Source organism: Lepus europaeus, chromosome 13, assembly GCF_033115175.1.
Source record: "Lepus europaeus isolate LE1 chromosome 13, mLepTim1.pri, whole genome shotgun sequence".
Classification (NCBI taxonomy): domain Eukaryota; kingdom Metazoa; phylum Chordata; class Mammalia; order Lagomorpha; family Leporidae; genus Lepus; species Lepus europaeus.
The window spans coordinates 84,014,309-84,036,723 of record NC_084839.1 but is presented as its reverse complement, the minus strand read 5'-3'; the positions used below and the strand labels follow the sequence as shown (position 1 = coordinate 84,036,723).

The following is a 22,415-nucleotide window of genomic DNA, read 5'->3' as shown; positions in this document are numbered from 1 at the left end:
ATGGTGCATGCTGGTGGAATGTTGTCAGTATCCTCTGAGGCCTTGCTCACTAGCTGGCCTGCTGCAAATGGCCATGTCCACTGTCTTGGACAAGAATTCTAAGGCGTTGTTTCAGTTATTATTATCTCATTATTTAAAGACTGAAGATAATGACTGCTATGCTACCAAGAAACACCATGGAGAAAATGCAGTTCACTAATTCAGTTCTTTCTTTCTTTTGAACAGGGAGATCAATGTAAATTTGATCATGATGCAGAGTTGGAGAAGAGAAAAGAGATCTGCAAATTTTATTTACAAGGATATTGTACCAAAGGAGAGAACTGCATTTATATGCATAATATCCTTTATTATAATACATAACAAAGTACCGAGGTTTTTAAAGTATTATTGAAGTTTTTAAAAATCATAAATATAACCTAGAATGCCTAGTTTGATTTTAAATTTAAAACAACACATTGCATAAACCCCATCTAGTCAAATCTTATATTTCAGAAGGACAAACTAACTTTTCATTTTTCAGGGAAATGAAATAATCTTCCCTTTGGAAGGCAGTTCTATGAAGTAAAGGTACTTTATATATCTTTTAAATGTATTTATTTGAGAGAGTTACACAGAGAGAGAGGAGAGGCAGAGAGAGAGAGAGAGAGAGAGTGTGAGTCTTCCATCCGCCGGTTCACTCCCCAGTTGGCCACAATGGCTGGAGCTGCGCCAATCCAAAGCCAGGAGCCAGGAGCTTCTTCCAGATCTCCCACGTGGGTGCAGGGGCCCAAGGACCTTGGCCATCTTCTACTGCTTTCCCAGGCTATAGCAGAGAGCTGGATTGGAAATGGAGCAGCTGGGACTCAAACTAGTACCCATATGGGATGCCTGCACTGCAGGCAGCAGCTTTACCCACTACGCCACAGCACTAGCCTCGTACTTTATATTTTATATAATCAGTTTAAATCATATCAAGAGAATGTGCTTCCTAAAGGAGTAGTTAGCAAAATATTTATTTTATTATGTAATTTTTTTCTTTAAGTAATAAGTTATCAATGTTGAAAATTATAAACATGAGGTCTCATCAGTTTTTACCACCCAGTAATAAACACTGTATGTAATTCCATACTTTTCTCTTAGGAAATGTTACATTTAAATTGGACTGCTGCATCTACCCAAAATGGGATTCCACTATATATGGTCCTCTGATCCTTTGAAAAAATAGTTATTATGCATCTTTCCACTAATTTCCCCCCAAATAACTAGTTGCTTCTCTGCTACCATTTATAGCTATGGGAGCTTTCCCCATGGATTTGAAACCCCATTTTTTATCAGAGACAGAATATTTATACATACATTTTTTTCCTGAACTTTCTATTTGGCTGTATGGATTTGGTTGCCCTCATGTTTGTCCTGCTTTGCAGTGACTGTTGCATATAGCATACTGTGACATTTGCTAGATTCTCACATTTATTTTTCCAGATAATTTTTTAATTAATGTAAACAAAAGGAAGGTGAATAAAATGGATAGAGAAAAATTTCTGTTGTCTTAGATTCAAATGTGGAAAATGAAACCATGTACGTACTAGAGGAATACATGAGTGAAGTCCTTTATAACTCAGAACAGAGAACTTTCCTAACTATGTCTTAAGATCCAGAAGCAGGCCAGCGCCGTGGCTCAACAGGCTAATCCTCCGCCTTGCGGTGCCGGCACACCAGGTTCTAGTCCCGGTCGGGGCGCCAGATTCTGTCCTGGTTGCCCCTCTTCCAGGCCAGCTCTCTGCTGTGCCCCGGGAGTGCAGTGGAGGATGGCCCAAGTGCTTGGGCCCTGCACCTCATGGGAGACCAGGAGAAGCACCTGGCTCCTGCCTTCGGATCAGCGCGGTGCGCTGGCTGTGGTGGCCATTGGAGGGTGAACCAACGACAAAGGAAGACCTTTCTCTCTGTCTCTCTCTCACTGTCCACTCTGTCAAAAAAAATAAATTAAAAAAAATTAAAAATAATAATTAAAAAAAAGATCCAGAAGCAATTGATGGAAAGCATTGAAAACTGGACTGAATAAAAAAGTTTAAATTTGTATAACAAAAAGATGTAACAGAGTAAGTAAAAAGATAAGTAATAAAGTGGGCAAATTATATACAATTTATATCATAAAAGGTAATACCCTTAATATGTGAGTTTCTAAAAATTTAGAGAAATTGAGCAAGAGATACAGGTAATTCACAGAAAGAGGAATGCAAATAATCTCAGAACATAGGAAAAGATGCTCAAGCTTATTGATAATAAGAGGAACATAATCTAACTACACTGAGATGACATAGATTTACAAAAATGGAGTAAATGTAACAGCAAAATATGGAACAAAAAATGTAAGAAAATACCTTGTTGTGTGGATGTCAAAATGATGCATCCTCATGGAGGAGAGCTTGTCAGTGTCTGGCAAAATTACACATGCATTCACCTTTTGATCTAACAATCCTATCATTTTGCAAATTCTAATAATAGATCCGAGTAGTGGTTACTGATAGTCACTAAAATCATTAGCTGAACAGTTAATGTGGAAGTTTATAATTGAGGTATGGGGCTGACAACACCTGGAAGAATTAATCAGTCCTAACATCACTAAAAAGAAAAAACCAAGTAAATATTTCCCTACCTATTTGGAAATGTTTGATAGAATCCAGTAGAGAGTATTTAAACACCATATATGTGGTATTTGGCCATGTCTCACATCAGGATACCTGGGTTTAATAGCTGGCTCTGGCTCCTGAGTTTAACTTCCTACTAATGCAGACCCTGGGAGGACATAGAGGCTCAAGTTATTGGGTTGCTTTGACTGATGTGGGAGACTTGGGTTGCATTCCTGGCTCTTTGCTCCTGTGCTGACCCAACTGTGGATATTGCAGATGTTTGGGAAATGAACCACTGTATGAGAGCTCTCTTACTCTTGCTATCTCTCAAATAAAAATTAAAAACAAAATTAGCATAATGTAGTACCAATATTAAAATTCACAAATGCTACAAAAATAAAGGGAAGGAAACTTCCAGAGACCAATGAAAGAAATTTGAGAGCTATATAAACTGGGTAAAACTCAGGAACCATACTTGGATCCTATTCTGAGTAAAACAATTATAAAAACACTTCTGAAAAAGCAGTTGAAATTTTGTATATTGACTTGAGTACTAGTTAAAATTAATGTATTAATTTTGTCAGGTGAGTCTGTGATTGTTAAGAAAAAGTATATTCCTTATCTGTACAAAATAGATACAGAAGTATGTACAGATGAGATACATTTGGAAGATAATTTTAAATATTCTAGTGCTTAGAGTGAGAGTTGTGAAGAGATTTACATGGTGATACAGATCTCACAAAATGGTCAAGTGATGAAAATTTTTGAATATTTTGGTGTAATTAAAAATTCTACTTTTTTTTAATATGCCATGTCTTTTTTTTTTTTTTTCTTTTTTAAGATTTATTTTTTTATTTGAAAGAGTTACAGAGAGGCAGAGGCAGAGAGAAAGAAAAAGAGAGGTCCTGGCCACAACGGCCGGAGTTGCGCTGATCCAAAGCCAGGAGCCAGGAGCTGCTTCTGCGTCTCCCACGTGGGTGCAGGAGCCCAAGGACTTGAGCCATCTTCCCTTGCTTTCCATGGCCATAGCAGAGAGCTGGATTGGAAGTGGAGCAGCAGGGCTCGAACCAGCGCCCATATGGGATCCAGCACTGCAGGTGGTGCTACAGCACCAGCCCCAAAATATCTACTCTTAATAAAATAAATAATCTAATATGGTAATAGGAAATTTAGTATAAGTGTTACTGATTCTACACAATTTTTAAAAAAAATTTTATTTGAAAGAGAGAGCATGCTCTCCCAACCTCTGTTTCACTCCCCAAATGACCACCACAGCCAGGGTCTGGGATTGGGGACAGTGAAATTAGAAGTCAGGAATTCAATTTCATGTGAGTATCAAGGAGCCAACTACTTGAACTATCACCTGCCATCTTCCCTCATCAGGAAGCTGAGAATCAAGACACAGAGCTGGGGCCAGCGTTGTGGTGTGTTGAGTTAAGGTGCTTTGTGGCACATCGGGTTAAGTGCTCCACTGGCAATGTGTGCATCCCATATCAGAGCCTGGGAAAGTCACAGAAGACAGTGCAAGTACTTGGGCAGGGGAGACCAGGATGGAGTTGGCTTCTGGTGTTGGTAGAGCTCTGCTCTGGCTGTTCCAGGCATTTGGGGAGTGAACCAATGGATAGAAGATCTCTTTCTCTGTCTGACTTTCTCTTTTTCTCTCTGTCACACTGCCTTTCAGATAAATAAAATAAATCTTAAAAAAAAAAAAGGCTCGGATCTGGGGTTTGAATCCAGGAACTCCTGTGTTTGACATGGGCATCCGAATTGGTGTCTTAACCACTATGTCAAACACCTGTGGTCTCCTGACATGTTTAAGTTTACAGTATGGTACTGCTGACTACAGGCACAATGTTGTACAGTAGCTCTCCAGGAGCTAATCATGCATAGCAGTTACATTGGTTGGTTTTCAAAAATTAGGTCTTGACTTTACTTGGTCTGTTCCTTAATATTTTTTATTTACATGAATTTCCATGTAAGTTCTATCATACAGGAGCAAAATGTTACCAAGGAGATAAATGTAAATTTTCCCATGATGATCTGACTAAAGAAACAAAGAAACTTTTGGACAAAGTGAGTATATGCTTCAAGCAATATCTCTAACCTTTTTGAACATCATCAGTCTGTGTCTAAAATGAGGAGTTAACTGTCTCTGATCTATTTTAACTTTAATGTTATATTTTCTTTTACTAAAGCCTTTGCAGTTTTAAAAGTGAGGAAGAGAAGTTGTTTTGAAATAATAATCTTAACTAATTATTTTTAGGTATTGAATACTGAGGAAGAACTTATAAATGAAGATGAAAGAGAATTAGAAGAACTTAGAAAACGTGGCATAACTCCTCTTCCCAAACCGCCTCCAGGAGTTGGGCTTCTGCCAACCCCACCAGAGCATTTTCCCTTTTCTGATCCTGAAGATGATTTTCAGACAGATCTTCCTGATGACTTCAAGAAAATCCCTTCTCTTTTTGAAATAGTTGTAAAACCTACTGTGGATTTAGCACATAAAATTGGGAAGAAGTAAGTTAAAACTTTCAAAGTGGCAGCACATTTTTTTCCCTAAAAATTTGTGTTGAAACTAAGTTGTATTCCAAGATAGCAATGCAGTGAAACTTGGATGGAGGCTTAGGTATCTGGAATGCACCAGGATTGCTGCTTGCCCCTTCCTCTTTGTCCCCACCCTCTGCTGCCTGCCATCAGTGCTTTTCTCTATAAAATCTTTACCCAGTTTCAGAAACCTCTCATAAAGTTCAGTGACCGTGAAGGGCACTGCCAGGTGGATGGATTTGGCATTCCCCCCAACAGACCCTGAAGCTGCAGTGTTCTTGATAATGTCTTCAAATAGTGGGTAATCCATATATCTAGCATAGTTAGTCATTTTGGAAAAGCATAACCTTGGGCTATTAGAGGAAAACCTGTAGGTAAACTGGATCCAGATTTTCATTTTCTTTTTATAAAAAAGATCTATTTATTTATTTGAAAGGCAGAGCTTCAGAGAGGCAGAGGTAGAGGGAGAAGTCTTCCATGAGCTGATTCACTCCCCAAATGGCTGCAACAGCTAGAACTGGACAGATCCAAAGCCAGGAGCTAGGAACTTCCTCCAGGTCTCTCATGCAAGTGCAGGGGCCCAAGGTTTTGGGCCATCTTCTACTGCTTTCTCAAGTCATAGCAGAGAGCTGGATCAGAAGTGGAGCAGCCAGGACTTGAACTGGCACCCATATGGGATGCCGATACTGAAGTCGGCAGCTTTACTCGCTATGCCACAGCACCAGCCACCAGATATTCACTTTCTTTTTTTTTTTAATAAAGATTTTTTATTTATTTATTTGACAGGTAGAGTTACAGACAGTGAGAGAGAGAGAAAGGTCTTCCTTCCGTTGGTTCACCCCCTAATGGCTGCTATGGCCGGCACTGCGCCGATCTGAAGCCAGGAGCAGGGTACTTCTTCCTGGTCTCCCATGCAGGTGCAGGGACCCAAGTACTTGGGCCATCTTCCACTGCCCTCCCAGGCCACAGCAGAGAGCTGGACTGGAAGAGAAGCAACTGAGACTAGTACCCGGCACCCCAACCAGGACTAGAACCTGGGGTGCCAGTGCCGCAGGGAGAGGATTAGCCTAGTGAGCCACAGCGCCGGCCCAGATTTTCATTTTCTAATAACATCATTCCAGCCCTGCTGCCCACCACAAGAGGTCTCTGCACCTGTGCTTTAAGTCCCATTGTTAGTTCGGGGAAGCAATATGGTCTCAGCAAATGAGAAACAAGAAATCTGAAGCAGATATCACAGTTAATTGGAGCCATTAAAAGTATTGCTATTAGGGGCTGGCACTGTGGTACAGTGGGTTAAAGCCCCAGCCTGTAAAGCTAGCATCTCACATGGGCGCCGGTTCGAGGCCTGGCGCCACTTCCAATCCAGTTCTCTGCTATGGCCTGAGGAAGCAGTAGAAAGCCCAAGTCCTTGGACCCCTGCACCCACGTGGGAGACTAGAAGAAGCTCCTGGCTCCTGGCTTAAGATTAGCTCGGCTCTGGCCATTGTGGTCATCTGGGGAGTGACCTAGGGGATAAAAGACCTCTCTCTCTCTCTCTCTCTCTCTGACTCTCTGACTCTTCCCCTCTCTCTAACTCTTCCAAATAAAAATAAAATAAATTGAAAAAAAATTTCTGTTAAAGTCAAGAGAACAAGTGTGTCCAATTTTGCTGATATAAGATCCCAACCAGTAAGATAAAAGTAAAAAAAGGCATAAAAACTAGAAGAGCAGACTCATTATTTGTGTATTCTTCCTCAATACATCCTACACTTGATCTTATCCAGAAGGCCGAGAAGTGATCCTCATTATATCCTAAAAAATCAACTGGTAGAAGTATTTGAAATAATAATTATTTGGCTTCTTGGCCTTTTGACTAAGATTGAGTGTAAAAATAATAATTAAATTAGCAAGATGTCCAGGAGGATAAGCAACATTTAAAAACCAGAAGTTATTTTGTACATCAGATATAACCAATTAGAAAGTATAATAAAAAGTTGTATGTTTATATAGTATGACTCCAATTTTGTTGTGAAGAACAGTGTACATATGCCTAGAAAAAGGACTGAGAACCAATGAAAAAAATTTGGAGGCAGTGGGATTAGAGGTGGTTCTTTTTTTTAATATTTATTTATTTATTTATTTATTTATTTTGACAGGCAGAGTGGACAGTGAGAGAGAGAGAGAGAGAGAAAGATCTTCCTTTGCCGTTGGTTCACCCTCCAATGGCCGCCGCGGCCGGCGCGCCACAGCCGGCGCACCGTGCTGATCCGAAGGCAGGAGCCAGGTGCTTCTCCTGGTCTCCCATGTGGGTGCAGGGCCCAAGCACTTGGGCCATCCTCCACTGCACTCCCGGGCCACAGCAGAGAGTTGGCCTGGAAGAGGGGCAACCAGGACAGAACCCGGCGCCCCGACCGGGACTAGAACCTGGTGTGCCAGCGCTGCAGGCGGAGAATTAGCCTAGTGAGCCACGGCGCCGGCCAAGGTGGTTCTTTTTTATCTTCATACTTTTCTGTATTTTTAAAAATACTTACCTATAGTGAGTAAGTTCTAGACTAGCTGATAGTAAGCAGCAATTAAGAAAATTCTACCATGCCATGAAAGCAAGGCATATATGATATTTCCACCTGTGCTATACAAGATATGGAATAAATGGCATCTTTGAATACATAGTATTCTGATATAGAAAAACAACCAATTTATTTTCAGAATTCTAACATTCTCATTTATCTCTCTTCTTTCAACTATTAACTATTTTTCTTTCTACATGCAGGCCACCAGCATTTTATAACAGTGCCTCACCACCGGGACCACAATTTCAGGGAAGCAGCCCACACCCTCAGCACATGTATAATTCTGGGTCAAGTCCAGGTCCAGGACCTAATGTGTCTCAGGGATGCGGTAGTCCTGTGATACACCCAGGCTCTCCTGGGCATCACCCATGTGCAGGTCCTCCTGGCCTACCAATGCGACACAGCCCGCCTTTGCCACCTGGTCCACCTGAAATTGTAGGCCCTCACAATCAAGCTGGAGTACTTGTCCAACCGGATGCACCTTTGACAGCACCAAATATGAGTGGGGCTTATCACTCCCCGGCATTTCCAGGACATGGGATGAAGGTCCCCAGAGAGAATCACTGTTCTCCAGGTTCATCATACCAGCAAGGTCCTGGGGAAATGCCACTCAATACCAATTATGAATCCCTTCAAACCCCAGATGAGTTTTATGGTAATTACTATTCACAGCATGCTGTACATAATTTTCAGACACCCAGTAACTGCAGTGGTAAGTGTACCTCTTGAAATAACTCATACTTAATTTAACATATTTTGAGTCTTGTTTTTTCATTAAAAGTATAATAGCAATGCATGTTTTAAGTAAAGCTAAGTAAAATTGATCTAATTGAAACCTTAAAATATGTTTTCATTTTAGCCAAACTTTTAGAGTAGTAGAACTTGAAATAACTTTGAACAATGTTTTTAAATTATATAACAATATAAGAATCAAGGTGATTGTTAGTAGAGCTTCTATTTCTTATGTCTGTGGTGGAGTTTTGTACTCACACAGTATCTGTCTGCTCTCCTGTTTTGTCTCTAGATGGGATGTGGCATGGGGAATTTGCCCAGCAGCAGCCTCCCATGGTTCAAGACTCACCTAACCTTGGGAGTGGTGGGTCTGACTGCAGCAGCAACGTCACAGGCCATGGCTCCTTGTCTGCTCCAGGGCTCCTCCCTGCAGTGCAGAGAGCCCTTTTTGTCAGACTTACTCAAAGATATCAAGAAGATGAAGAACCAGCCAGCACTCATCCTCATCGGGCACCAAGCAAGGAAGAAGGTGTGTCAGGCATTATAACACATCTTAATTTATATAGATTAACACTTGAAAATGAGTTCCCGTTTCTGATTTACCCTCTAGCCCCTATCTGCTTAGGAATGATTGTGACATTAATGCATTAATAATAAACTGCAAAAGGGTTCATTTGAAGTAGCGAATACATCTAAAACTAGAGGTCAAGTCCTGAGCGAGTAGACTTGTAAGCAGGTGAGCCCTTTTTTATTAAGGGAGAAAAGAAATAAGACAGGAAAAAACACCTTCCAATTTGGAGATTTGACTTCTAGACCAACCCCCAACTTTTTCATTATTAGATAATTTTTTATGGGCACAGTTAAGATTTTGCTATGTTATTAACGAATACTTTTTAATGAAAAAAGGTTAGATGGAAATAGTAAGTATATTTTAGAATTTGGGATATTGATAAGTATATAGCAATTAATTCAGTTAAGGATCAGAGAAATTTAAAGTACTTCTTTTTGTGAATTACAAAATTGGCATACTGATATGTTTGGGTACTCTTTTTTTAGGTTGTATTTGGCCACTCTTAATCATAAATAACTAAGTTTAGAGTAGGTAGCTATAAGGTTATGAACATGATCTGTTACATTTTCAAAGAAGGTAAGCTAACACTTCATTTATCAGACAAGATCGGGTGCGTTCAGGGTGGTATGGCCATAGACTGGCTAACTCTTCATTTATCTAAGGAAATGAAGAATTCTCATAAGTGAATTTTTTTACTATTTAAATATATTACTTCCAGTGCTAAAACCTAATTTAAAAAACACTTTAATGATGATCTTTCCATAAATTCTTGTAAACTTTATATTTTCATAAAGAAGAAAACTCAAAATGATATAAAATTTTATACTGTGATACATAGTTGTTGATGTTCAGTGAGAATTGTTTGCTGTGAATAGAGAGAAAAAGATAATCTTTAACAGCTAGGTTTATGTGTTTGTTTTCATTTTTATAAATTGTAATGCTTTCATTAATTGTATGTCTTTTTTGGTAAAAAAAAAAAGCTGTTAACTGTCATTTCTGAGCTAATACCTCTTTTGCATTGACCTATCTCTGCACTTTTACATCCTGTTATGATTCACTGTCATTCCAAAAATGATTTAAGACTGCTTTTGAAATAAATTGTTATGAAAATGCAAAGAAAGTAAGAATAAAAACAACAAATATTACCAGTAGAGTCACTGTACAGAAATATTTAAAGTAACTGCATCCAGTTGAAGTGAATCACAAGTCCAGCTAAAAGCTTCCTGGTGATCAAAGAGAAGAGAGGAGATGTAGTATCTAGAAGTACAGAGATCTGAGTAAAACTCTGCTCTTGTGATATGCTATATACTGTTTTAAACCACATTCCACCGTAAATACCAGTGCTTGTTTTAGTAAAGCACAGTTCTGGTCAAACTAAGCCAGAGACCCACACTTTCATGTGGTAGAAATGTAGTGGGCAGCAAAATAAGGTAAAAATGAAAATATCTAGGATGTTTTACTGATGCAGGATGTTCGAGGATAGAGATGTATTCTGACAAGAATGTGAAGAGTAGATACTATGTGGCCAATTTTGAGCCAACCTATGTATTTTTTAATGGCCAGGAAGGAGAACTGCCATCCTATAGAAACATGCATTTGCGATCCCTCCTACTTAACTAGGGAGAGGACCTCTGATAATCAGGCTTCTTAAAAGTGTGCCCAACACATTAGGGCTAAATAGGCATTATGAGTAAGGCCCAACATGGTCTCAGAAAGTTAAAATACATAAATTTTAGGATGTTGCTTTATTTTGTTACTTTTCAATTTCAGTTTTAATAGCTAATATGTTCACATATGTCAGACATCTAAAAATAGAATAAAGCATAAATGAAATTTCACCCAGTCCCTCATTTGCTCAACTCCCATCACCATGGTTGTTAGTTATTTGTTTTCCCTTGTTTTAAGTCCAGAGCTGTGAAGCTTAAGGATTGTTTGAATTGATGAGACTCAAACAGTGTAGAGTACCTTTCCAAGAGTACCTTCCCTTCTCCCCCAACCCTGCTGTACAAATGGCACACATTTTTTAGTTCCTTTGTCCAACTGGAATGAAAGATCCTGACTTTTCTCTGAATGGAAAGATTTTACATATATTCCAATATGTACTTCTTCCTTTATAGAGTTACTGAACAAATTGGTAATTACCTTACCACTTTTCATCTTGTTCCAGAATTGAAACATGGTATTCTTATCATGTATTTTCTTAAAGTTAGACTATAATGATTTCAAAAATAGTATTTTTTATCTTAAATAAGGCAAAATATGAATACTTCAGTCTTTACAATAAATTTTTATATGCATTTAGATGATACGGTTAACTGGTATTCCAGTAGTGAAGAGGAAGAAGGAAGCAGTGTCAAGTCAATACTGAAAACGTTACAGAAACAAACAGAAACTTTAAGGAACCAGCAACAGCCTTCCACAGAACTTAGCACTCCTACTGATCCAAGACTTGCTAAAGAGAAAAGTAAAGGAAATCAAGTGGTTGACCCTAGACTTAGGGCCAACTCAAGGCAAGACGTTCGAAAACCGTCCGAGTCTGCCCCACTGGATCTCAGACTTGCATGGGATCCCAGGAAATTAAGAGGGAATGGAAGCGGTCATGTAAGCTCTTCTGTTGGTGGAGCAAAGTTTGATTTACATCACACAAACACTGGTACTAATGTCAAACACAAGAGAGGGGATGATGATGATGAAGATACAGAAAGAGAACTGAGAGAAAAAGCCTTCCTCATACCTTTGGAACCCTTACCTGGTATAATGCTCCAGGATCCAAGGTCGCAGTTGAGACAGTTCAGTCACATTAAAATGGACATTATCCTAACCAAACCCAACTTTGCAAAACACATTGTGTGGGCTCCTGAAGACTTACTTCCAGTACCTTTACCTAAACCTGATCCAGTATCTTCAATCAATTTACCTCTGCCCCCTCTAATAGCTGACCAGAGGCTCAGTAGGTTATGGAATACAAAAAGCGATCTTCATCAAAACATAGTATCTAATGATCCAAAATTAGCAATCAAAGCCAAAAGTAACACAGCAAACAGAGAAGGCTACCCAGAACAATTTGGAGACTCACATAGTTCAGGAAGTAAATTAGGAGATCCTAGGCTACAAAAGAATTTCGACCCTAGGCTTCACAGACTGCCCAATACAGAGTCTCATCAGGTGGTTGTGAAGGAATCACGTTCATCCAAGAGCGCCCCTCATTCAGCCAGATCAAACTCGGGTTCATCACAGTCCTCGGGGGCAGTAACTAGCAGTGCTAGTTCTGGGGCTCTGCCTCCATACGCTCCTAAACTCTCATCTTCAGCAGGCCTTCCACTGGGAACTCCCAGTTCTGTCCTTAGTGCTATTAGTTTGTATGACCCTAGGGAGCAGGGTTCATCTACATCAGAGGTAGCAACAGCTGCTTTAGGAGAAAATTCAGAGAATGAGAAAAAAAGTGGTGGGTTAAAAAGTAACGACAAAAACGAGCCTTCCCCTGGAGAAGCAGTCCTGCCACAGCAAAGCTCTCCAGATGTGGAAGGCACTGTCGATGGGCCTGCTGACACACAGGTGGATAGTCTCAGAAGTCCCAGTAAGGTCCAGTTCCCAGCAGTGCACAGTCTTCCTATTCAGGCCCTCACAGGTTTGATTAGACCCCAGTACAGCGATCCAAGGCAGTCAAGGCCACCTGGACAAGTGAGCCCAATTCCAGATAGTGACCCCAATAGAGAAACAGATGATAAATCTCTAAAAGAGGTTTTTAAAACTTTTGATCCAACTGCTTCACCATTTTGTTAGCTGTTCTGTAATCAAGCAATTCTTTTCATTCTTGTGACTATTGCAGTCCTCTGCTGTTTTGTAACTGGTTTACCTCTATAGTTTATTTATTTTTAAATTATAAACACTTTTCAGCTGCTAGTATCAGAACCACATGAAGTTATATCCTCTAAAGCCTGTGGTATTTTATATAATATTTTTATAACTTTAAGAGACTGTAGTAATTGACATAGAAACTTATATATCATGTTAGTTTTAGTAAAAGTACTTTTATTGTAAATAACCCATTATGAACTCAATGCTCTGCCTGAATATATGCTAGTTGTCTTTCATAATCAATGTTTAGATAAATGATTACCACTTTTATATGATTGTTTAGTTGCAAGCAATTGATGTACCTTACTTTTGAGAAACAGTATTTTGACTAAAACCATCTCCATTTGTCAGCCCAGAACTGATTAGTATGTAATGCCAACTGCTAACTAAAATACAAAATGAAGTAAAGAAAATATTTTACAATCAAAATTAGCAGAGCAGTTACTGTTTAAGGGCATCACTTTATTAGTATTGGTAATACTGTTTGTGTAAATGAAGCATTTGAATGTCATATCTTTTAAAAGTATTTTATTGTATACTGTATCATAGACGTTGGAAGGTATATAAATAGAAGAATGTTTTGCTAAAGGGAAAGATTCCCAAGTTCTCTAACATAACTTTTTAAATTTAATTTTTCATATCAAATAGTCATGAGTTATTGCTGTTACATTGTGATGTTTATGTATCTCAATGTTTTTGTCTTTAGCAGCATAATTTATATTACTTTTCCAAATAATGTAGCTGTAATAATTGTGCTCATCATGGTTTTGGCAATTTTTAACAAAATTTTAAAAGATATGGTGAGTCTGTAGTGATTATTACATTGATAATGTTTTAAATGTCTAGGTTCTATATTTTTTCTTAAACAGCAAGAAAACATATAGATTGCAGGTAGTCAACTATCTATGTCTTATCAATAAAGAACCTCTTTCAGTTCTAACCTGACTGGCATTCTGTAACAGAGGGGATTACCTGGCATTTTAAGTATTTAATGCCCTCATATTTTGGAAATATAAATTGATAAGAAGTTGTATTTTTATGAAAAACAACTTATATTCATTCTTTATCATAGTATGTAGGTAATAGCAGCTCTGTTTGTTTTATACATACATGATTTATAACTGAAACTAAGTATTACACTGACACATATCTTGAACTGGAGTTTCCTGACTGTGTTTGCTGGTATAAACTCCAGTAAGTAACTTGAAAAAGGAGTATTTCATGATAAAAGATTATGAAAGTAGCTAGTAAAATCAGTTCTTAGATGAAAATAGCTACCCTTGAGAAGTGATTTTAAAAATATACAGCAAAATATTTGTGTGGGAACCTTAACAGTCAGATAGCATATGGTTTGATAATAATGAAAATCCTGCCTATTCACTTCTCTGTCCACTTTTTCTTGCTTCAATTCCATGGTAAAACAAGGAAACGTGGTTGCAGTTAAGTGAATGGAACTCTGCCCACCTACGAAGTTCATTGTATTCTCTGTGGAAGGACAGTTAGAGGGAAAGTGAATTCTTACTGCCTAAAAAATGGCTCTGGATAAATTTGCGGGTTGAAAAAAAATACAGTTTAAAGTCACCATAGAAAGTATTTTCTGATTTAGTGTCCAAATTAACTTTATTGTTAATTGAAAAGTCAATAAAATGGTTAAATCTGACAGACGAAAAAAATTATATGTATGTCCCAAAGCACAATTTACTCTTTAATCAGTATCAAATCGGTACAATTTCTGAAGTTTAGTACATGAAATATTTTAGCAAATCCTTAACTCATTTATTTTATAATTGTTAAGTAATGCAGTTTACATTTTAAATGTCATACGAAAGAGATAATTTGGCTTGTTAAAGATCAGAATAGGACCCAGAGAGCAAGTGCGTGGCCTCCCAGTTGCGATGCCTGCATCCGCTGTCAGAGTGCGTGCTTTGATTCTCACATCTGGCTCCTACTTCAGTGTCTTGCTAGTGCATCCCTGGGAAGCAACAGTGGTGGCTCAGCTGCCACCCACGTGGTAGACCTAGGTTGTGTTCCTGGCTCCCATCTTGGCTCTGTCCCAGACCTGACCATTGCAAGGCGTCTGGGGAGGGAATCAGCATATCGGGGAATCTTTTGCTCTCTCACTCCCTCTACTGTCTTCCCTTCTGCTCTCTGCTTCCCCTCTCAAATAAATAAAAATGTATGAAAACATGGGATTAAAATTCTTGATAGAAATTCTTTTTTACTACTAAAGGAGATGTTGAAAGATTAATTTAAATATAACATTTAAAAGTCATTAATGCGAAGTGTGTAATGTTCATTAATGCATTAGTTTTGAGTCCTTATGGCATTAGCTGAGGCTATTTTACAAGAAAGTTCAGCGTAGTTTCAAAACTGACAGAATATTTTATGTGAAAATATTTTATTTTTAAAATTATTTTTAGTACTAATTTTGATTGCAATAACATTGACTCACAGAACATTTTGTCATTTTGGTCAACATGGATTATTTAATATTGTCCTTTTCTACTTTCTCACAAAAATGTAGTAAGTATATATTTTCCTTTACTAATGAGCTGTTACTTAAGGTGATCGATGTTTTCAGAATCCATGGAATGTGCTTGACATTATCACACTGAAAAGTAAATGATATCCTTATTCTTAGAATACACATATTATGAGATAATAGAAATAACTTTTAAAAATAACAGTCTGGATAAGTTCATCAACTGAGATGTTACTTAACTCTTATTATTAGTTTTAATTTTTATTTATTTAAGAGGCAGAGAGAGAGCTTCCATCCAGTGGTTTACTCCCCAAACTGAAGCTAGAAGCTGAGAACTCAAACCTAGGGTGGCAGGAACCCATTAACTTGAGCCACCATTGCTGCCTCCCAGGGTCTGCGTTAGGAGGAAGCTAAACTCAGGAGCTAGAGCTGGGAATCCAACCCAGGCACTACAGTGTGAAATGCAGGTGTCTTAACCACCAGGCCAAACACCCGTTCCTGGGTGTTCTGGTTTGTGACAGTTCTGTGCCCGTTTACTTCCGTGCTCAGTAAGATGGTATGTATCAGTGTGTTGAGCTGGCACACCAAAAGAGCATAATAACTTAGATTTAGCAACTTCTTTTCCATATCTTGCTGAGAACCTGATTCACAACCCTAAAACAAGTCAAAGTTGGAATGAATTACACCCTGCCTCAGTAATAGCAAGCATATCTCTATGGACCCTCTGTGTTTCCCGGCTGAATGCTCCAAACCCCATAATTAGGCTGCAGTCAGAGCCCCCTAATTGTGAAATGATGTATGCTTAGGTTTCTGTCTATTGTAACTGCCATGGGACTTTTACATAGTCGTGTTCCTTGCTAATCTTATTTAAGAATGGAAAAATAGTTTATTACTAGATAAATCTTGTATGAGCTTTCAGTAAGTTACATCGCTGAAGAGAGGGAGGGAGGAGGAGAGAGAACACCAGAAGTGCTGGAAGTTTAAAGAAAATGAAATCATGTTCTCTTCTTGTACTGATTGCTAGGCAGTTTATTTCAATGTCTAGTTCATTATCTGTGAAATGGAGATAATTTTAATTGATCACAGATTTGATGCAAGGAACGAATGAATGATTTTTGTAAAGTATTTGTAAATACAAAATTGCTTTATAACTTTCATGAATATAATAGTTAAACCTCCATTGGGGTGTATTAAGTTGTATAAATTCCAAAACAACATGATACGGTTACTGTGATATACCAATATTATTGTTTTACATGATGTACACTGAAGACACAATGATAGACTTGCCTGAGAAGTTGTTTCAGAGACTATTAACCCATCAAGTTAACAATTTCCTTAAACATTGTTGTGCCACAAAGACACAGGACTTCCCTACCTTAGAGCTATAGAAACTTGTAGTGTCTCCTTGGTATCTGACTTCTGTGCCCATTTTATACAGGTTGGGTTTTGATGAAGGGTAAAAATGTTGTGAGCGTCCATGTTGCATGATGTGTTTGCTTGACTCAGAAACGGGTTTATTTACTCCACCTCTCAGGCATGTGACATTGAGGTCTTCGGATTCGCACTTGCTTGATAAAGGTATCATTTCCTTTGGTTCATGGCAACTAGAAGTTAGGAAGTTCCTAGGGGCCAGATGTGAGATCTGGGAGGGGCTGGCCGCACATCCCTGTGTACACTACCCAGAATCTTGGGCTGCAGTTGACTTCCTGGGCGTTACCCTGCCACACTGAGGGCTGCACCTCAGTAGCTGCTCTGTGCTGAGGGTTCTGCCTCCGAGGGCCGTCTGGAGATGAGAGTCCACTGATAGGGCCCCTGGAACCTTCAATCCTTGGGTTTTTGTGAGTTTCTAAAACAAAGAGTTGTAGGTTTTTTTTTTTTTTTCCCAGAAATGGTTTAGCAGTGCTTGAAAATATTATTGTATTCAAAACCCATAAAAAGGTATGATTATTATGTATCAAACAAAATAAAATGAAACAAAAAAATTTAAGCCCAGTAGAAAAAAATATTAGCTATAGTTAGTTTAAATAAGACTTAGTTTAGAAAACCTAAGTTTTGATAAAATATAACCAAACAGGGTCTGAATGTTTAAATCTGTTTTCCTTCCCGATGTGTTATGACTTGGTGTTTACGTGATGTTTTTTCCCCAGACAGCTTAATGTGGTCTGCAGAAGCTATTTTAGTGGCTGCCAGTTCCACTATTGCGGGAGTGTTGTGTTCGGGTATGTATGTTATTTATCAGCAATATTTGCTAGTTGTAAGAAGACCCAAATTAACTTGCCTTTTCCTTGGAAAGAATGCAGACCTAAGAAAGGATGTCAAGCTAACATCAACATAATGCTTAGAATTTCTAATTTTTAAGTATGAAGTTATTCTAAGCCACATTTTGTACTTTTGGAGACAGGACCCATCTGTGTCTAAGTACTTTTAAGTTTCCCCTTAGCAGCAAACCCAGGCATAGAGCGTGTACTTTGCTAGCTGCTTGTTGACATCCAATCAGGAGTAGGTTTTACAGGTACTATCAACCAGAACAGAGATGGCAGAAGCATTCCCTGATCATATTAGAATGAACTTGTCAATTATACTTTTTTTGCAGTAGACATAGGGAACCCATTTTCTCTCTTGCTGTCTGCTTTTAAGATTACTTATTTGAGAGGCAGAGTGACAGAAATAGAATGGGAGACACAGGTCTTCCATCTGCTGGTTCACTCCCAAAATAGCCACAGCAGCCAGGGCTGAACCAAGCCAAATCCAGGAACCAGGAACCCCATCCAGGTCTCCTACATGGGCCATCTTCCACTCCTTTCTTAAGCACATTAGCAGGGAGCTGGATGGGAAGTGGAGTGTCTGTGACTCAAACTGGAGCTCTGATAGGGCATGGTGACATCAGAACTGGTATCTTAACCCTCTATGCCACAAGACCAGTACCCCCACTTCGTCTCCTTTTCTCCCACTCCCACCCCCAAACAATGTGAAGGCAGGGTTAGGACAACATACAACTGAGGAGGTCATATGTTTCTATAATAACTCACAACTTTTAAAAGTCCTCCAGACTTAGAACATAACTCCACTTACTCCATGGGGAAAATTTGAATAGATCAGTAACTTATTCTTATATATATGTGAAGGATATGAAGGATTTTTTCTGTAACCAGAAAAGTGTATAACCAAAGTCATGTATTTTTAGTTTTAATTATATTCCTCCCCAACTTTGTTCTTAAACTATCAACCAAAATTATGAAGATAGGTCTAATTTAGGGAATTATCAGTAGCACTTAAAATTCCTGATAGCCTGACACCACTAACAACAAAAATTACCCTTTCAAGTGATGATGGGACTCTAATTTGGGGTCTTTGTTTCATCTTTAAACAGCTTCCATTACCCTTGGGAAGAAAACAAGTATGTTACAATTAGTAAAATCATGGCAGGCATGAAGAAAATCTGTTCCTTAATATCAAAGATTGTGAGTTCTTTGAATAGTATTTTATAGCATTGTTTAATCTTGAGTCTCTTTTTTAACTTAGAGTTTGTTAGAAAAAAAAGTGGTCAGCTAATGATAGCATTTTAGAAGCAACCAGCTCTGCAAATTATTGAGTCCCACGTACTTGGCTCATGATTGATTTTAATACCCTCACAGAGGTATTAGGATTAGAGGAATGCTGAAATTTGCTTTAGCTAATATTTTATGAAAGTTCTGAAACACATAATCTATTTATAAAGGCAATATATAGAGACCAAAATTTTCAAAATATTATCCACATGTTCCCAGGCCTCTATAACCAGCAACGTCTTTTGGCTATTTGTCCATGGTAGACCACACATTTTATATGCCTGCTAGAGAAGGTGCAAAAATGATGAACTAACCATTATTACAGGGAAGAGGTCTTAGTTCAACTCTATTGAACAGGAATTTACCCTTCACATGTTTGAGGGAGGTCAAATAACATAAAATATCTTTTCAAGAGTTAGAATGACGTTTCCTTACAAAAGTGACAATCAAGAAATAGTCATTTGTGTACTGACTTGCCAAAGTTTAAAGTTTGTTTTGTTTGTTTTCCACTCTTACCCCATCCATCCAGGATTCAGAAAGGGCTCAGCATAGATCCAGGGGCCCAGGGCCCAGGGCCTTTGTGTTTAAGCTCAGGCTTCTGTGCCTGAATGTGGCAAGTGCGTCCAGAGGAAGTGTGTAGGGCTGACAGTGGTGGTGGGGAGGGAGAGGGGAGGTGCCTAGACTTAGCATCACCTATCTTCTATCAGATCTACCAGCACACTCTGTGACCTGAAATCCAGGTTACGCCTGTTTGGTATGAGGTAGGTTGGTTTTTGTTTGTTTTAACTTTCTAGTATTATTTCAGTTCTTCAAGTTGTATTTCAGATGTTGGGGAAATACTGCCTTACCGCTTCACTTTGGAAGGTGTACTAGATGACACTTCAGTAGATTAACTAATTTGTTAATCTGTTTATTCTCTGTTCAACAGTTATTTTGCTGAATTGGAAAATTATTATGTTGAGAAATAGCAAACCACTTGGTAAAATCAAGATTTTCTCTTTTTTTTTTTCCTTCTAATTCTCTATAAATTCCAGGTTGCATTCTGTTACTGCAAGTTTCTGTCATTTTTTTTCCCTGTGTTACCTTTTTATTGTCAGGATTTAAATAAAAATGTTTCTAATAATACCTGTCTGGCAGTGTGCTGTTTTGCCTGAATAACACTTCAGCATTTGAAGACAGAGCATAGGGGAGCCATGTGCACTTGTAAGAGTTTGCAAATAGGACCTATCCCAGACCTTCTTCAAGGAAGGGGATAGCATTTAACTCTTTGCCCTTCAGTTTAATATTTTTTTATATTTTCTTTTTTAAAAAGATTTATTTATTTATTTATTTTTATTTGAAAGGTACAGTTAGAGACAGTGAGAGAGACAGAGAGAAAGGTCTTTCTTCTGTTGGTTCACCCCCCAAATGGCCGCTATGGCTGGCGCTGCGCCGATCTGAAGCCAGGAGCCAGATGCTTCCTCCTGGTCTCCCATGCGGGTGCAGGAGCCCAAACACTTGGGCCATCCTCCACTGCCTTCCCGGGCCACAGCAGAGAGCTGGACTGGAAGAGGCACAGCCAAGACTAGAACTGGTGCCCATATAGAACCTCCTTCCACCGCAGGCAGAGGATTAACCAAGTGAGCCACGGTGCCGGCCAGTTTATTATTTTTTTGAAAAGATTTATTTATTTATTTGAAAGGCAGAGCTGCAGAGAGGCAGAGGGGGCGGGGTCTTCCATCCGCTGGTTTTACTCCCCAGATGGCTGCAACAGCAGGAGGTAGGCTGATCTGAAACCAGTAACCAGGAACTTCTTCTGGGTCTCCTACGTGGGCACAGGAGCCCAGGGACTTGGGCCATCTTCTACTGCTTTCCCAGGCCATAGCAGAGAGCTGGATGGAAAGTAGAGCAACAAGGACTTGAACCGGCACCCATATGGGATGCCAGCATTGCAGGTGGTGACTTTACTTGCTATGCCACAGCACTGGCCCCCAGTTTATTCTTAGTACACAGACATTGAAGTTCATTTAACCAAAAAAGAGTAATAGCATTTAAGGCCCCATTTCCTGATCTTGCCTTCATTCTAGGAAGCCTCTCTTAAATTTGCTAAAATTAATGTTCTGTTAAAATATCTGAAACTGAGAGGTTGCTCACAGATTGCTTGCTTACAGTGGAGCAAGAACTCTTAGGCTCCTTTCAAGCTTCTGCTGACATTCCACTGACAAGGCAAGTTCTATGGCCTAGGCCAACGTCCTGATCTCGGGAAGAACACTGCCCACAGTGGGAGGGTAGCAGGTTAATTACTGAGTAAGAATAGGAACGGTTGATTCTTTGTAGCAAATGTCCATCTTCACTCAACAAACATTGGTTGAGCACCTCTTCATGGCCAGTTCTGGGCCCATTAGTGAACAAAAAGACTGTCTTTATGTTCTACAATTTCTAAATGAAAATTTTATTTGAAACTCCAGTGTTAAAAAAAAATAGATAAAAGCAGAGACATTCTGGCTGAAGTTGTGGGGCGAGTGCTGGGTCCCACTCCTGGATCACCTCAAAAGAGCATGGAACTCAGTGTGGGAACCCCATTCTAAGTCCTCTACACAGAAACCAGTTTGTCCAAAAATGCAGCTGGTATCCAGCTACTTGCTGGCCTCCAAGCCCATCCTGACTTCCTCCACTTGGGCAAGAGGTCCAGGCTGCTTCTCCGTTGCCTTTTCTGCTTAATCCGTCATACCTGTGGCTCTGGGCAGGCCTTGTTCTCTGTGCGCGCCCCTGCTGCTGACCACATTCTGTTTCAGCGCGCTGTGTGCTGGTCTCCATGGCCCTACGAGCTGTTTCCATCTGCGCCATCTCCGTGACCTCACCCAGTGCCTGCTCCTTAGCAGGAGCTCCCTGTGTCCACATACACGATGACGTGACAGCCTGGACTTCATGTCAGAGACCTTTATTTCATTTTATTTGAAAGACACAAAGATCTTCCATCCTTTGGTTCACTCCCCAAATGCCTGCAATAGCCAGGGCTGGGGGCCAAGCTGTAGCCAGGAGCCTAGAACTCAATCCGGGTCTCCCATGTGGGTGGCAGGAGTCCAGGTTCTTGATCCTTTGGCTACTGCCTCCTAGGAGGTGCCTTAGCAGGAAGCTGGATCCAAAATGAAGAAGCCGGGAATCGAACTAGGCGTTCGAAGTTGGGATGCAGGCATCGCAAGCAGCAACTGAACTGCTGCACCAAATGTCCACCAGGGGCCTTTGTATGTGCGGTGTGTGTCCATTCCCAGGGCCCATGGCTTCTCCAAAATGTTGCAACTTGAAACAAGACTTTGATATAAAAATATTATAAGAGAATGACAAAGATGTGTGACAAAAGATGATCTCAAAAGCAGTTGTGGGCCCCTGCTACCCATGTGGGAGACCCAGATGAAGTTCCAGGATCCTGGCTTCAGTCTGGTGCAGACCCAGCTGTTGTGGCCCTTCGGGCAGTGAAACAGTCGATGGAAGAGTCTCTCTCTCTCTCTCTCTCTCTCTCTCTCTCTCTCTCTCTCTCTC

The 22,415-nt window shown here is 39.5% G+C and overlaps 1 protein-coding gene across 1 annotated transcript in view; it reads left to right on the top strand.

Annotated features, from left to right (window-relative positions):
- ZC3H6 (zinc finger CCCH-type containing 6) overlaps positions 1 to 15,232 on the top strand; it is a 73,665-nt gene extending 58,433 nt beyond the window's left edge. Inside the window, exons 7-12 of the mRNA XM_062209842.1 lie at positions 226 to 339; positions 4,575 to 4,682; positions 4,873 to 5,126; positions 7,903 to 8,414; positions 8,727 to 8,963; positions 11,308 to 15,232. Coding sequence (XP_062065826.1) covers positions 226 to 339; positions 4,575 to 4,682; positions 4,873 to 5,126; positions 7,903 to 8,414; positions 8,727 to 8,963; positions 11,308 to 12,788 — 2,706 coding nt within the window. The 3' untranslated portion in view covers positions 12,789 to 15,232. The remainder of the gene's footprint in view (positions 1 to 225; positions 340 to 4,574; positions 4,683 to 4,872; positions 5,127 to 7,902; positions 8,415 to 8,726; positions 8,964 to 11,307) is intronic.
- Positions 15,233 to 22,415: the final 7,183 nt, after the last annotated feature.